This window comes from Thunnus thynnus, chromosome 15 (assembly GCF_963924715.1).
Source record: "Thunnus thynnus chromosome 15, fThuThy2.1, whole genome shotgun sequence".
NCBI lineage: Eukaryota > Metazoa > Chordata > Actinopteri > Scombriformes > Scombridae > Thunnus > Thunnus thynnus.
The window spans coordinates 18,487,422-18,504,791 of record NC_089531.1 but is presented as its reverse complement, the minus strand read 5'-3'; the positions used below and the strand labels follow the sequence as shown (position 1 = coordinate 18,504,791).

General features: G+C 40.3%; 1 protein-coding gene across 1 annotated transcript in view; it reads right to left on the bottom strand.

Moving 5' to 3' along the window:
* Nucleotides 1-17,370, bottom strand: part of gabbr2 (gamma-aminobutyric acid (GABA) B receptor, 2) — a 194,025-nt gene that overhangs the window by 9,936 nt on the left and 166,719 nt on the right. Inside the window, exons 14-17 of the mRNA XM_067613227.1 lie at nucleotides 8,167-8,277; nucleotides 4,481-4,705; nucleotides 4,074-4,256; nucleotides 1,852-1,981 (exon numbers count right to left, since the gene is read on the bottom strand). Of these exons, the coding sequence (XP_067469328.1) occupies nucleotides 1,852-1,981; nucleotides 4,074-4,256; nucleotides 4,481-4,705; nucleotides 8,167-8,277 (649 nt within the window). The remainder of the gene's footprint in view (nucleotides 1-1,851; nucleotides 1,982-4,073; nucleotides 4,257-4,480; nucleotides 4,706-8,166; nucleotides 8,278-17,370) is intronic.

Genomic DNA, 17,370 nt, shown 5'->3' with positions numbered 1-17,370 from the left:
GGATAAATATAAGAAGGTCAAAAATCTCACAGATGGTAGCTCATTTACTAATTAATTACTAATTTAAAACATCTTGGCACTGACATCTCGCTCTGTGTTCCCTAAACACAACATTGAACTGCTTCATCAACCAACTGTGCAACAACACAGACATGTTTTGATTTCAAATCTACATTAAATCAACCCCCCACCTCATATCAATTTAAAGCCAGACACCATTTGGACTAAAACAAGGCGGTGTTTATGTCTGTGTTTTAAGCAGTGTGTGTTTCTATATGTGTGCAGATACAAAAAGATAAAAGGCATAGAAGAAGGAGGAACAGAAGGAAGTGGAGTACAAACTAAAGCACAAAGAAGAAGCAGCAGAGACGTTGCTCTGTGAATGTGCTCATTAACTTCCATCAGTTCATTGTGTAACTATGAACTTTCACAGATGAGGAACTTCTCAAACAATTCCAGCACGCTGTGCTCCCAATCCGCAGAACGAGTGCAGCTGTTTCACTCTTTTACCTTCCCAAACTCAGACGGATCCATTAGACATCCCTGAGAGTGGCTCCGTGCTGGCGTGTGCATCAGATGAGTTGAGTCTGGCTGCTGTACATCAACATCACCCTGCATTTGTTAAAATGGTGCCTAATGCAAAGCGACGCTGCTGGGTTGTAACAATTCAGTGATTCGATTTGAGGCATCGGGCTTCATAATGTCAAAGATACAGCTGCATCAAATAAACAGCCTGTATGAAGCAGAAGTCGGGAGGGTAAATTGACACAGCGTCTCTCTACTGGAAAAGACAGATATGACACGATGATGATAATTAAGCTTATTCCTTGTGTTTCCATATGTGTGTCTCCCCTGCTGCTCCCTCCCCGTTCTGAGCTCTTCTTGCCACCGTTTTCTCAAGTAGATAGTTCAACAGATATTAAACGACACCCCAAACACCAAATAATTAACTGCAAAATCGAGTGTGGACCCATTTTTGGCTGTATAAGAAAGGTGGGAGACTTGATAAAAGTGTGGCTCCAGTATGTGTAAAAGTTGCCAGGCAGCAGTGGAGTATTCAGGTACTGTCGTTAATCTCATGACTCATTCTAAGAGACGTCACAGACTTGCTGTCAGACAGAGCGCTCCTGGGTTCGGTCGTCACCTCCAGCTGACTGGAGCTCCAGAAATGGAAAAAAACCCATAAAAATATTCCTTCAAGTTGCTGTTCTAAACGCGGCATTAGAATCCTTCACTGAAGCCACTGAATATGCAAATATAGCATACGTGTAAATGTAAACCACTTTAATGTAAAGCACCAGTCAGAAGTTTGGACACATCTTCCCATACTCTTGAATGAGAAAGCTTTTGACTGGTACTGTACATAATTCTATTTATATAAGTAAAATGTGCACCAATATGTGCAAAAGTGAACCACATTACAGAGGTAAACATTACATATTACTGCATATACAACAGTATTGCATCACACTGAAGCTTCATGTATTGTGAGACTGGACTGAATTATAAAATACAGAACTGTTGCATCTGTGGTGCATTAAATAATTTGTTCCACACAGGTGTTTTCATACAATTAAGTCAGATTAATTAGATAAATACATCTTAATAACCTACTGCTATCTTGTTTCCAGTAAAAATTATATGCCATCTTGGATTTTCCATTGGTTGATTGCAATGGAAATCATCATGCACGTCATTGGAGTAGTGCGTTACTTGACACCCACCTTACATCAGCATTGTTTCTCCTGATCACTCGGAGTGAGGCTGTATTTCCAAAAAATTTCAGGTAACAGACTCACTCAGAGAGCCTAACAGGACTGTGATACATGACCATACCAGCCAACATCTTACCTTTGCCATCTGTGAAGTTACGTATGCTGAGGATGTTGTTGGCGTCTGGGTAATGGTTCTGTTTGATGTAGGGAGTTTTCTCTGGGGTGTCCTGCAGTTGCATGGTCACTTCCTCCAGCTCCTTGTCCAGCTTTTACAAAAACAAACAGAGAAAGGATTATTTATTTATTTATTTCAAGAAAAGAGAATTATTATATTAACAACTATATTGTTTATATGTGGAAAAAGTCAGTACGTAACTGTCTTTTATGGCATCAGGTTTGCATAAATCACTCACTAACAACTGATCATAAGTGGATTACAAGGTTACCAGCCAAATATGTCTGATCTATGTAGAACAAAATCCTGCAACTGCTTCTTTACATAACAAAACACACTGTTAAATGTTGAAGACTGCTGTCTGCCAAAGACATAATAACTTTAATTGTCCTCCAAGAGTGTCTGACTACAGTAGCTCTTCATTTGCTGCAGCCATGAACAAAAGCAAGGACAACAGCAGTAATTCATCTCTGAGAGATCTGAAAGAAAGTCAACGTGATTGCTCATGGATTTTTCCAAATGTCACTCAATGTCAGTATTACTGAACATTTTAAAGAAATGAATCAGAGAGAAACGTACAGCTTGGCTCATAGACCCCCTTAGTAAAAACACATAATTTATGAAATGGATGATATTTGTAAAAGAACTGGCTACAGGACAGGAAGTGTTTTTGATGTGTTAAGTTCAACAGAGTTGAATCATTTACTCTTCCGTCTCTTGTTGTTGAACTGTAAAACAGTAGTCCTTGCCTAAGGACCCTAGTGTTTTTCGTGTTTGTTTCTTTCATCCTAAACATGCTCAAAAACTCACCAAATTTGGCACACACATCAGATCTGGTGAAAAATTTGATAAAATGTAAAAATTAATCCCTAAAGTGCCAAAATGTGCTCTCTAGCGCCACCTATGTAAGTAAAATGGCCGCCAGAGCCCATGTGGAATGTCGTAGAGAGATCAAACAAAAACTCAATTATTCATCTCACCAAGACCTACAAATCATACGCTGACACCCCTGACCTAAATCCAATAGGAAGTCCACAATCAGACTTTCAAAGTAAGACTTTGCTCCGATTTTGGACCCCGAACAAACGCTTTCTCCTCCGAGGGTGTTAATTGTATCGGCTTCAAACTTTAATACATGACTTATTACACTGTGCTGAAATTTTTTTTTAAAAACTTTGTAATAACTTGAACGGTTTGGATTTTATAAGCCCTGAAAGTTGCAGTGCCACATCACCCTTACAATGTAAAACAATAGGGAGGTATGAACTTTGTGTCAAACAGAGGCTTCTGACGTCTAAACTATAAGTTTGACCACTTTCAAACCTGTATCAATGGAATCGCAACAAAATTTCCTACTAAAATATGATTTAAAATGTAAGATTTGGCCAAGGTCATGGGATTTATGAGGATATTTCACAAAAAGCATACTCTAAAATCCTCCTCTCCAATTGCTCTTGGTGATGTCACTCCTTCAGTGCTGTGAAACACTCCGCAATACACACTCATTATAAAATCACAGGAGGAGCAAAAAAAGACTTTAAAACTCACACTCTAATATCTCAAAAACAATAAAAGATAAAAAACACATGTAAATTCAAGATTTATAGGTCAAAGTCTCGTTCAAATGAAGTCTGTATCTAAAACTATGTGGAAGCAGTAAATGTTCAAAAAGGTGCGGGTTCGCTCACACTCTCCATTCAAATAAATATATGAGTATTTTTCTGTGTCCAGCTGCAGTTACTTATTGTCTCTACACACCTGACAGTACACATTTCAATCAAACTTTCAAAATAAAAGCACATTACACTTATAAGAAATATCCCTCATTTTAAAAAAGCAAAATGATCTGATCCCGACGGGCCAGAGTGCGAGGTCCTGACCAATGCTGCTTGCAGCTTTAATTATCAATACATTTTTGTTAACTAACATTCTTTGTTCAAAAGTAGTTGCTTTGCATTCCCTCTGCAACTCCTCTGATCTCTACTCTCAGGAGTTGGAATGGATCCCCCACGTCTTGTCATAGAAACTACCAAAGACACCTAATCCAGACTCTACCCTGGGTTTCTGCCAGTCCACATCACACTATTCTCTTCCTTAACTTTCATTAAAAACACTACTGCCCAAGCAGCGCTGTCCTGTCTTGTAAAATGCTGATTGTTAAATAGAACATCCTTGGCTCAGACCTCTGTTATCCTCATGCGGAGCCGGTGGTTGTCAGTTTGAAGCCCGTCCAGTCGCGAAGTGTTAGTCTGGTTGACGCTGGTGACGGAGGTGGAGGTCTTGGAGTCTTCCTTCTTTTGGTTCTGGGTGAATTTTAATCTTCGGTTTTGGGTGGCTGCGTCTGGGTTGGTTCTCATGGTGATTAACTGGAAGATTGGGTATTTATGGGTATTAGTCACAGCTGCACTCAGGGATAAAATTACAAATAGTCTAAGAAAGCCACACATAACTGTTTACGCTGCATTTTTAGCTTCCAGGACTTAGTGAAGCGTGGTGTGTGAATGTGGTGATAATTAAAGACTCTAGTTTTTGGCAATGCAGAGTTATCCACTTCTGCTCACACACACTCCTCTTTCACACAGAGACTGACCTTGGGAACGAAGACCAGACAAAGCGTGATGGTGCTGCAAAAGATGATGACCAGCGCCACAATGCAGAACTGGACATTGGGCTGGTCCCTGGTCAGAAAAGACACTGCAGCACCGATGATGCACATGATGCCGACGTTATACACACTCATCCCGATGTATTTGCTATCATTGAGAGCAGGGATGCTCACATTCCTGGTCTCCCATGCCAGGAAACAGCCAAACAACTGTCAGGGAAAAAGAGAAACAAAAAATGTTGAATAAGAAGTTAAATAGACATCTCTGAACAACTGAAGGTAGTATTTGACTTTGGTTTCAACTCATTTCATTGCACACAGTTAGTCAACAGTATCATCTATCCTCACTATTTGAAACAATGCCCTTTTCTCCCATTTTGCTGCTGCTAGTCTAAACAGAAGAGTTCTGTGAATCTGCTCTTCCTCAATGACTGGTTGTGTGTCTCAATGAACTGAATTTGAATTGTGAGAACTGAATGTGGAAGCATATAGATAGTTGAATCTTCAATTTGGGTCAAATACAGTTTCAGAGCAACTGAATTAAATTTCATGATATTACATTCAGTTTCAAATTTAATGGAATTCAGTTCCAAACTAATTTCAAATTATGCTATTCAGATTCAGTTTTTCAATGCAATTATTCAAGTTGAGGCGATTCAAATTCAAATATAAATAATTCAAATTCAGTTTCTAGTGACACATATTTCTGCCCATAAAAGAGCCTCATTTAGAGCAGCCGTAGGTTTCATGCTTGTAAAATGTGCATTTAGTGAGAGTGAATTGTTTGTTTGGGACATTAGAGGTGTAGAAGCAGCAGCCTGCACGGCCTGCTGAATAATTCACTGTGTGCTGTGTAAGGTGTCCTGCCTGCTTATTCTAAGTCTAAATGAGAGTTCGTGGAATGACAAGCAGCAGAATTAAAAGAGCAGTCATCAAGGATTAGTGCACTTCAGGTGTGTATGCGTGTGTGCACGAATGTGAGGTTACGGTGAAATGCGCATGTGCGTATTCATATGAGAGCTTGTGTGTGTGTGTGTGTGTGTGAAGGCAGGGATGACTCAAGCCTTAATGCTTTTTGCTTTGCTCTCTCTCTCTCTCTGTGCCACACACACAGATGAGGGCTCCTGTCAATCACTCCATACAAACTTTTTCCTACACTCCCCCTTTCTTTGTTCCTGTCTCATGATTTTACATCAAAGACATTTTTCTTGTTACCATTTTCTCACTCCTTCCATCTCTCTGTCTTTGACATTTTTCTGTAGTATTTCTTACTCAACATCCTCTCAATCTGCTCAGGATGATTTACTGCTCTGTCTCACTCCTTCTCCTTTGCCTCACCATGAATGTGGTGAGGTTTGAATAATTTATAGTTGCTCCTACTTCACGGAGGTTGTCACACACATCATGTGATGGGGAAATGGAAAATTTTTAGAAATACAGTATGGCAGTTTGGTTCGTACACCACATGTCCACGTACAGCCTAATGGCTTGAACCCTGTAGTGACATTTTGAATTTAAATATTCAAATATTATCATCGATAGTCATTTGTTGGTGGGTGTTGTTACCATTCCTAAAATCCAAGATGATTTCTTTAGTTTTCTTGATGTTCAAATGAAAAAAAAACTGAACCTGCACCAACCAACAAACTGATCTACCCACACCCAGTAGCTGGTTTCATCATCTTCTTGAATAAAACCCATCGCCGTGTCATCAGCAAATTTAATAGTAACATGATCAGATGCCTCTACGTTCATTTGTATGTAGAGGGTAAATAAAACTGGAGCTCCCTTGTTGAAGAAACTGTGGAGAACACTGCCCCATTTACTCTGACACACTGTAATCCGTCAGTCAGAAAGGACTCTACCCATCTGATGATGTTACTATTTACTCCTAACTGCAGCAATCTCTCCATCATAATGTGGGGTCTCATAGTATTAAATGCAGACAAAAAATCTACAAAAAGAACGCAAGCATATCGTATGGGCTAATCAAGATGACAATAAATATTATACAGCATATACAAAAAGAGCATCCTTCGAACTCCCATTCCTATATGCAAATTGTAAGGGGTTAAGTTCATGTTGCACTTCCCTAAGGACATGGTTTAAAACAATCCTCTCGAGGCTCTTCGTTACAATTGATGTTAAAGCAATTGGTCAATAATCATTTAAAACAAAAGAGACGGTTTTGACATTTTTGGTACCGGCACTATGAGTGAAGTTTTCATGCCCTGGGGATATGATGTGTATCAAGTGACATGTCAAAAAGCTGTCCAAACACAGGGCTAAGTTGTTCACCACACTCCTTCAGAACCCTATCTCTGATCCTGTCAGGACAAGCTGTCTTTCTTGGATTGATCTTTTTAAATGTTCTACAAACCTCAGCTGTTATGACCTAGTGCTGGCTACAGTCAAGTTGTTGCCTAATTACTTTACACTCAGTGGGGAAATCTGAAATATCAAACCTAGCATAGAATGTATTTAAGTCATGAGCAAAGGTCAGATCATCCCCATTGTTCCTAACACTTTTCTTCTCCTCCTTTCCTACCATTGTGTACCTTCCACTTAAATCATTACCCCTCATCTTCCCCTCAATCTTCAACTTGTTTTTATACTTGCAATCTTTGGTTATTTGCTTTATTTCCTTTTGTATAGCTTTTGTTGAGGACACATCCCCCTGTTGAAAAGCCCACTTTTCCTTTTTCAGTGCTACTTTGAGTTCCCTATTTACCCAAGGTTTATCATTTGGAAAAACACTCCACTTCTTAAGAGTTCTTAGCTCAGGCTCGCTGGTTTTGAGCCTGTTTGTAGTGAGGAAACCAGGTGGACCATCTGGTGATCCGAGCCCCCAACGGGTGGTTTCAGATAGCCCCTATAAGCATCCTTAATATTACTCAAGCACAAGTCAAGTGTCCTCTCCCCGCAATTAACGTATTGGTAAAAGTTAAGCATCACATTTTTTAGGGCACAGCCATTGAAGTCCTCGAGTATAAGCTTAGGGGCATCAGGTGCAATGTTTTCTAACTTAGCCACTGTGTCATATATTACACTTGCTGCAGTCTTGGTGATAGCATGGGGGTGAATATATAGAACAGTGATAAACACTTGCTGAAACTCCCCGGGCAGGTGGAAAGGTCTAAATGACAGGGATAAAAGCTCAATGTCCTCCGAACAATAAGAGTCCCTGAGTGTGCAGTTGCTGTTCCATCTCTCATAAATATAGACATAAACGCCCCCCCACCACCCATTACCTGTGACAGTCCAGTCTTATAGGTTCCCTAAACCCTGTGACCTGAAGTGTGGAGTTGTCTCCTTGAGCCATGTTTCGGTAAAGCGCAGCAAACAACTTTCCCTATACTCACAGAGGTACCTCACAGCAGTCTGAAGCTCCATGAGTTGCTTGGGGAAAGCGCAAGCATTTGCTAGAATCACCATCGGTAGAGGTGGCCTACATCCGCGAGCACTGGCCTCTCAATGGCAGTATGAACAGAAGGCTTGCAGAACTGTTAACCTATTTCTGTCACACAGTTTGGAAATATTTATCCTATATGGCAACAATATTAAGAAAAAAAGGCATCAGGCTTCAACCATTTACATTTAGAAGAGTATAAGTGTGTATTTATGTGTGTGTCCAGATTGTGAGTACATGATCAAATTTTGTGTTTTCTCACCATTAGCAGTCCCTTGTAGGCATAGACAATACCCAGCCAAATGGTCATGTGGGTGTTCTCACAGTGCTCCAAGAAGGGACGGATGGCTATGTCTCGGCCTTGGGGGTCCGCCTGTTGACAACACAAACAAATGCAGAAAGAGAGGAAGATAGTTGAGTACAACACCCAAAAAAAGTACTTTAAATGTTTTGGGAACACATAAGGCAGCATTTTCCTCGAGGAAAAATAAAACCAAGATAGAAAACCAAATCCTCAGAAAGTCTATGAAGTGTTTCCACATTAATATTCTCTTTGCAGGTGTTCTTTGCTTCACATTCAGGTACAAAAGCTGGACAGATTGTCCGCTGCTAGTCAGAATGAAGGGTGTCAGTGATCAAACATTCAGGCGTGTAATCAAACTGTGTCCCATCATGGCCACTGGGCTCCTCCAAAGTCGGCTGAAGTTAAATTAATCCGTGCTTAGGACGCTAATGGGCACGACTAATGAAGCTTATTCATTAATATGATTTACACCTCCTCCTTTCTTTCTTGTTTCAAACTCAGTCTCCGTCACGCTATCTCCATCTCATCCTGCCCCCGTTTCTCTATTTCTCTCGCTTTTGTTTCATTTCCACTTGTCTCTCACCTCAGTTGGTGACACAGGTGACTTACGGGGCAAATTAGCACCTGAGGTGGATATTAATACGCTAAAATACGTCACCTTTCCTCTTCTCTTTCCCACCCTTTGTTAGGCAAAGCTTTAAAAAGGTTTTAAGAAGAGCATTAGTTTGGCCTGCATGGATTTATCTAAGGCCCTACCAATATATCAAGTGTGGGACATCTGGGCAGGGCTGGGCATAATGCCATGCTGCTCTCTAGGTGTGTGTGTGTGTGTCTCTTCAGGCTTATTTACAGTAAGACATGTCTAATGGCTGAGCAGATAGTGTGTGTGTGCGTGCGTGTGGGTGTGTGTAGGCATCTACAATATAGTGTTTTGCTGAAATTCAGTTCATAAGCAAATTCCTTTAAGGCAAAAAGCAAGATGAGGAAAGATGAGAAGAGGGAAAATACTGAAATATTATCTTTGTTGTCATCCTCATACATACACCAAGTGTGTACTTTGTTTAATGTGCCTCGTGTAAATGCTCTCTACCATTGATAAACACACACTTGCACACACACATTCCTCAATGTGATGCAAAATACCTCTTCCCCCAGTCATTTTTACCTCCATATTCTCCATTCAGCTCACATTAATGGAAATTGTAGCTATTCATGCGTGCCTCTATAACCTTGATGGATTTACATTAGTGGTCCTCTATAGGATGATCACTTAAAATGGGAAATTGGTGCTTAAAGAGCTACACTGATTCACCCAATAGAGTAGGGAAATTGGTCCCTACCGTATAACTTTTGCATATCCATGAAGTGTTGTATTATAGTTTTCTAGCTTTAATTCCCACAGCATCTATTTCCTGTGTCTCAGCTTTCACAAAATGTTTCTCATTCAGCTGTCTAATGCGTTCAACATTCAATCTTGCAAAGGATTACGTATGCAGTTGCACATCACACGCAGTTGGCAAAAAAGGCACAGCGACAATATAGCAGGCAGAACACTCCCACCCCCCCAAACACAAACACAACTGTGGTGTAAAGTGATCTTTTCTGCCATCTGCGGAACATCTCCAAAACCTCTGATGTGTCGAAACTGAAATGCATTAAAGAGAGAGGATTCCTTCAGTGGCAGTGAGTTCACACACTTTGTCAAGGCCCTCTTGTAAGCCCTTCTGAGAGTTCCCGTGGCAACTGCGTCACTCATGTCCAGTGTTGGGGAAGTTACTTTTGAAATGTAATAGGTTACAGATTACTTGTTACCCTGTTATCAAAGTAATGTAACTCATTACATTTGATTACTTATGCTTAGAACAATATGCATCGATTTGATTGGCAAGAGGCGGTGCAAATTCAAACAAGAGAACCAATCAAAAACAATGCTCAAAACTTGAGCGCATACTGCCAAATGAATGGAACCTGCCTAGACACAAAGACAGCTCCTTGTAAGCCATCATACCCTTGATGGTGTTGCACTCTTTGCAACACCACCTTTGGCTGGTGGTGGCTTTGCTGACCCGCGTTGTCCGAAAACATGCCAAAAGAAGGCATTCCTGTATGGCGAAAAGATGCAAAGCAACAGAACGAATGTTATATTCTACATATGAGCTTTTAACTGAAAAGAAACCTTAAAAGCTATTAAGGACTTGGAAATGCAGGAAAGTGGGGCAGAAGATGACTCACAGACAGGAACCACAATTAGTTGACACAGAACAGGAGAGGGATCCTGACACTGAAGTGTGACCTTTTCAATGAACACCTACAGGTAACCTCTTCATGAACATAATATTCCACTTTTATAATATTCCACTTTATTTTTAACTTAAGCAGTGTGTTTGGATTGAGCATGAGAGAATCCATTCATCAGTTATGCATGAGATGCTCTGATCTGGCCAAGTCTCTGGGTAGAGGCTAGTGGCAGGAATCATTTCTGGTCAATTTAAGTGATAAATGTCTATATTTTATGTAAACAATGAAGATAATTATTCTGCGTGGTACTGTCCACTTTGAACTATAGTAGGGGAGGTGTGGCATGCAAGATGAAGAGACAGTCTTCTCTTCTTTTCGCCTTCCAGTCTTCTTAGAAAATACTCAGATCTTCGGAAAAGAAACCATTAAAAACGGAGAAGGGCAAGAAGAACAGCATCAATGCTCTGTGGCATTTGGTGTTTTGATGATGGTGGTGGAGGGGCGCTGTTGAACATATTGCTCCAAAATCTCCCATAGATGTTTAATTGGGTTAAGAGCTGGTGACTGTGAAGGCCATAGCATAAAATTCACATAATTTTCATCTTCATCAAATGATTCAGTGACCCCTTGTGACTGCCTTTGTTATATTTCTGTACTCATTTAGTCATATTTTTCCTTTAATCTGTCACCAATCTGTATATCGGTGCTGCCTTTACTCAGTGCAAAGATCCGAAGGCATCATCATGTACTGTAGGCTTATTTTTAAACGGACAAGCAAAAAAATCCAGTTATTTATACTGAAATTTTGACATCCATTAATTGTTATGCAATGGCTATACCCTATAACTACAGAAGGTACATGGTTTAGTATCAGTTAACATGCAGAATGATTTATTATAGGCTCTGTGCATGAATGTACCAAAACCATAGTATGACATGTTAATTATATGTTATAAGTTTGCAAACTGCAATGAGGTCTGAGCTCCTCAGCTGTTTTCTACTCACAGATTTACTGCATGTTCTGCATCTTCCTCATTTACGTATATGTATGTTTTTGGCTGAGCAATCTCTTATTCAAACAACAATGCTCTGAGAAATCACACTTTACTTGCAAATCATTTGTTCATTCAGTATGAGAGACACATTCTGCATCAGTGCTCTTTGCATAGTCCCAGCTCCAAGCAAACTTGTGTCGCTAACAACAAAATGATAAGACAAAATGAGATATAATGCTTATTAGACTCGGGTCTCTATCGCAGCAGAGCAGACAGGAGCTTGCGCCTTTTGGAGGGAAGCTGTCTGGGGAGTTGCCAGGCAACAGGGCTGTAGGCGGCAGGCGGCCCCAAAGCGGTGGTGATGGCAGTAAAAGTGCCCGTTCACTGTCATTTTTCACAGCATTAGCCCTCTAACGGGATCACTCTGGGAGGGCTGGAGCGGGCACGGTGCTGCCAGATTGTCTATGGAGAGATAGAGTGAGATGAGGCGATGAAGGGAGTGATGGAAGGAAGAGGGAGAAAGAAATGAAGGATGGGATGGAGAGAAAACAGTAGCAAGAAGTATGGATGGAAAGATGGAAGTTGAAATGAGTGGAATAACAAAGGGATAGCAGGATAGATGGAAGGAAGGTAGCAGTGATGGCATGGACAGAAGTAAGAGAAATGTTGTCAATCCCATTTCCTCAAAGAGATATGAGAACAAAAAGTGAAGGGAAGATAAAATTATCAAAGGAAGAGATAACTGGAGAGCAGAGGGGAGGGCTAGTGAACACAACAGGAAGAAGAAAGGTGAAAGGTGGAAAGATGGAGGTTAAGAGTTGGGACAAGCTAACTAGTTGTAAATTCCAACTTTTTATACACATAAATAATTATACGGAGAAACATAATGCACAAAGATAGAAACAGAGAGAATGAAGCAGGACATTGTCAGCCAATTTGTTATTTTCTCTTCTTCAATGAGCTTGTTGCAGCCCATTAACTACACTTGATTAAAAAAAATCTCCCAGCTTGGTACATGAATGTGAAGGCGGGAGGCTCTTAAATCTAAAACTTAAGAATTAGCTGCTGAAAAATCTAATCCAATCAAAACTGACATGATCATTTTGATAATGTCCATGTTTGCTTCTGTTCTATTTCAGGTTGGATTCTTTGATAACAAAGCTTGTGAATGGGATGCTATTCAGCAATTGACTCTCAAGTCTCCAGTTACCATGCAACAATGATGTACCTTTTACACAAATGAAACTAGCCATGAATGTGTTCATTGTGATGAATTAGCTATCTCAGGAAAGTTCAAAGTCTTTTCAAGTTTATTCTTAAACTGTACTGAATTCATTAGAAATCAGTGGCTGCCTGAAAGGAAGCAAATTACATTTAAAAAAATCGAAGTATGATGCGCTTTGGAAAATTATTGCCACTAAAAGGTTACTCCAGCATTTTAAGTTTTTGCATTAAAGTTGACTCACGAGAGAAGAGACAAATTTAAAAAAAAAAAAAAAAAAAAAAGAGTGCTCAAAAGAAGCAGAGGCTGAGATATCCCGACCTCCTCTGCCTCCTAAAAACTCACTTTTTTCGAATCCTAGACCTTCAGTTTGTAATGCAGGCTTCATCGATCATCATTATTTTGTCATCAGATCAATCCAAAGCCACAGAAGACACCATAGGCTGCAACTGTTTTCACAGGCTGGTTTGGAGTAAACTAGATTTCTTGCGTAAAATCGATTGAGTGCCCCAAGATTTTTTTATAAACTCACTATGACATGCAAAAATAAAAACTTCTAAAATCAATTAAAAAAATCTTTAAATGTACAATATAAAAGTGCAACAACATAAAAAAACAGTGAAAGCCACAAAGAGCATCCTGTATGTCTTTTTTTTCCCCTTGACTCAATGATTACAGCTAGCGGGGTTTGTTTCTGGATATGGATCTCGCTCTGACTGTTTGATGGCCTCTGGCCTGCTGGAGAGCATGGAGCAGGGAGAGATAGACCAACAAGTGAGGGAGGAAATAGAGAGCTCACTCATTGTCACCTGCAGCTACTTCACACAGAGGTGTGTGTGTGAGAGCATATGTCCCCGTGGGTGCGAACGTTTGCACATTCTGTGAGCACACATACGTAATGTGACTGTGCTTGTGTATGTGTGTGTGTTAGTGATTGCTTGTGTGCAAAAGTGCATGTGCGTGTACAGAGCTATCAGGCAAACACTGACAGAAACACTCCATCACTCATGCTGGCAATTACAACAGAGGAGATTCCAGCGTGGTGAAAGAATGAGGACGAGATGGGCACAAAAGAGAGGTATTGTGGGTGGAGCTTTGTGGCGATATATGTCGGTGTAGTATTTTGAAAAAGATGAGAAAATCACTGTGATAAAAAATGACAGAGGGAAAGCCAGAGAAAATAGCCCGTGGGAGAGAAAATGGGAATCTCTGAAAGAAAAATAGATTTCTTTTTGTCCTCAAGAGAGATCATAAAAGTTTTATTATAAAAATGTTACATTAAATGCTGCTATGATTTCTCCAGGGATTAAATAATTTACATTTATGTATGCTGAGGCTAATGGAAATATCTATTAGAACAGTAAGCAATCTCATATGCTGTATATTAAATAATAATAACAAATTTAGATTTTCTGATTTGTGATTGGTAATGTGATGAACGTCAGCGGATGGTATCATGTTTTGCTGATGCCCAGGGTAGCAGCCCCGCCAACTGTTTGCCTGGGCACAGAGACAGAGAGAGAAACACACCGAGTGCCGTCTGATAGAGATGTCACATAAACACAAACACATTATCCTGTGTGGCATCAACTGTTTCAGATTTTTTTGTATTTTCTGTGTGTCACTGTCAGCCTGTCTCTGCTGTCTTAAGGTAACTACTATTTTTAAGATTGACGAAGAAGCGACCCAAGAGGCACTGTCCTGTGATATAAAATGCAATATTTGATTTACAATCTCACCTACTGGGGGGAAACAGGAGAAGCAACCGCAAGTATTTAGCATGTTGGGAAATGTGTGACAGGGATGGAGACATTTAAAGAGTGAATGAGGGATTGTAGAAAAATCAGGATGTGAGATGTGGAGAGTAAAGGGGAGAGAAAAAAACACATCAAGAGCACAGAGGGCAAAGCGATGGGAGGATGAAAGGCATCCTGGTGCCACAGTAATTTGTAGGAAGTCATTTGAAAAGGAGCGAGCACCGTTTTCACGAGTTCTCTATGCAGTTCTGAACAGCAGTAATGGCCTTTAGACAAGCAGATAGGAGGACATGCATAGTGGGTGATTAGCTCAGCTGGTTAGACAGTGAGGTTGACACTAGTGATGCCAAGAGAAAAGAATTGAGAACCATTTAGGAGAAAGGTTCTTGTAGGATCACTACGACATAACAATTACATGTCCAGCAATCACCCAGATGTCAACCTTAACCTAATTTCACAGCAGCATTGATTGCCTCACCCTAATCAAAGCAGCCTTTGATCCCAATCTTCCATAAAGTATGCATATAGTTTCCTGGTACAACTGCAACTATAACTGCTGTAATTTTTGTATTTTAAGAGTAAATGCTCCAAAATTTCCCCTCAAATTCCTGTTCTACTGGTTGAGTTTAAACAAAGTTGTGGCAATTATCAGTGTAATCATCTGTGTTTATTTTGCTGCATGGACTTTTTTTGCTAGTGACACACCAGCTAAACAATCATTTCCACACAATTCTACTGTATAACAACAGCAGGTAGCAGCTTTAAATGGTTTGTAAACGCAAGGAATCATGCTGATTATTTACTGCCATGTTTCACACATGAATTCACCCAAGAAAGTACACAGCAGGTATTGACTGAGTCTTATGAGGGTCGATTGTGATTAAGTGAATTGCGTCATTCCCTTATACTGCGTAATGCCACCCTCGTCTCATGAGTGATGTTTAAAACCAGCTCTGCCTCCCAATTTGACAACCTCTGCCTCCCCACTGAGGTGATGAGATTTATAAAGGACCTTTTCTCTGTTGTTGCTGGCATGTGTGCAATAACAGCAAAGCACATGATTCCATCACTTGCTGAGGCTCATGACCAGATGACGAACATCAGATGACGTGCAGAGTCACTGCACCTGTCAGGGTCTGAAAAGTTCTGGATAAGTAAATCAGCAAAAAGAGAACTTATCAAGGAGGCTTGCACCAATATTTGGTTCAGCTTACAATACTCATACTCAATCAGAATCAGCTTTAAACCCCTTTGCCTCTAATTTCTTTTTTAAATGTGTAATTATACTGTACTGTGACATCTAAGCTAATTTGTATTGGAATGTAGCCGGTTTCTGTGTGCAAAATGTGTGTTTATTCAGCATTACTCTGCACTTTTTTTTTAGAATTAAAAGTTGTTTACAACACAAGATTTTGAATATCTTAGATAAAGTGGAGGATTAAGTGTTGCTTCATGGGCTGAGAAAATTGTCCTACTTCTTAAGCAAAATAAACCCTTATCTGGAAAATGCATTGTCACTGCTGAAAACTGGGCTGTTTCTATTGGCTCACGAAAAGCTGATGATTTTGAGATACATGGTTTTCAAAGGACAGCGACAACTTGCAAAAATGAAAGAACATCAGGTTTTCATCTAGGGAATAAGTTAAGTGATGTTAATGTAATACTGAGGTGAAGAGGTTGTCTTGTGATTTTCCCTTTTGTACTTTATTAACAAGTCAAAAAAAAAGACACTGATATTTTGAATTTCATAAGGCACACACACACACACACAGACACACGCAGACATCAACTGATATATGGTTATTTGCCATCCAAATCTTTAAATAGTCTAGTGCTGTAGAAAGAGAAACAAAAGAAAGTGAAGAAGGAAAAAGCCGGTGAGAAAGGGTTTGGGGGAAGTCAGGGAGAAAGAGAGGGAGGGTAAGGGTGCCCCCGGCCGAGACTGACCTACATGCAGAGGGGCCATGGTGGCAGGGCAGCAAGACGCCACTGGCACTCCAAGCCATGTGGGTCTCAGCCATCCCACTTCACAGTGTGTGTGAACACCATCTTAACTGTACGTGTGTGCGTGTGTGTCTGTGCGAGAGAGCCTGTGTGTGGTTTACTGTAGTGTTCTAGTCACACCGGATGGGTGACCATGATATTCCACTCCAGTGCATCTTCACAGATATTATTCTGGCTCACTTAGGAGAGACAGCGAACAAGGTAGAGGCAGAAAGAAAAAAAAGGTAGACAAACCCCCCCCAAAAAACACAGAGATAAGATGAAACATGCAAATAAAATATAATGAAACATAATTTCACTGTTCTTTATGCCACTTCTACACATACACACACTCCAATCTTTCAATCTTTAATCTTCATTAAAACTACAGAATTCACATCTCACCATATAGTTTCCATCCCTCTGAAGACTCTCCTCCCCTCCTTTCCCCTTCCCCACTAATGATGATAAAATGATCTCTTTACTTGAATATGTCTGTCTGCATTTAAATATTTCTGCTCTCTTGCTTGCTTGAGCATCCACCGCCTTTTCTTCCTTTTTTCATACAAGCCTGTAATCCCATTTGTGGACTAATCCTTCTGATAGAACCATGGCCCACCGACCTTCTACTCACCACTGCGCCAAATTGGCAGTGGCATGATGAAATTGTGAAAGGATTTTTTTTTTTTTTAATTCCCCTCTCTGCAAGTAAATGGCACAATGCTGTTTTGACAAAAGGACTGATTCTAATGTCGTTCAGATAACTGGCTGACCTGCCAGTGCCTCAAGACTGGCACCAAACCTGAGCGTCATGCTGGGAAACAAACAACCCGTTGAGGGTCAGTTTTCTGTTTTTATTCTTGGATGACTATCCTAGACTAAGATATGCTCACAGTGTTTCCTTCCCTGTTTCCAGTAGACATCGCTCAGCATGGTTTATTCTGAACCATTAAATTGGTCGTGATGT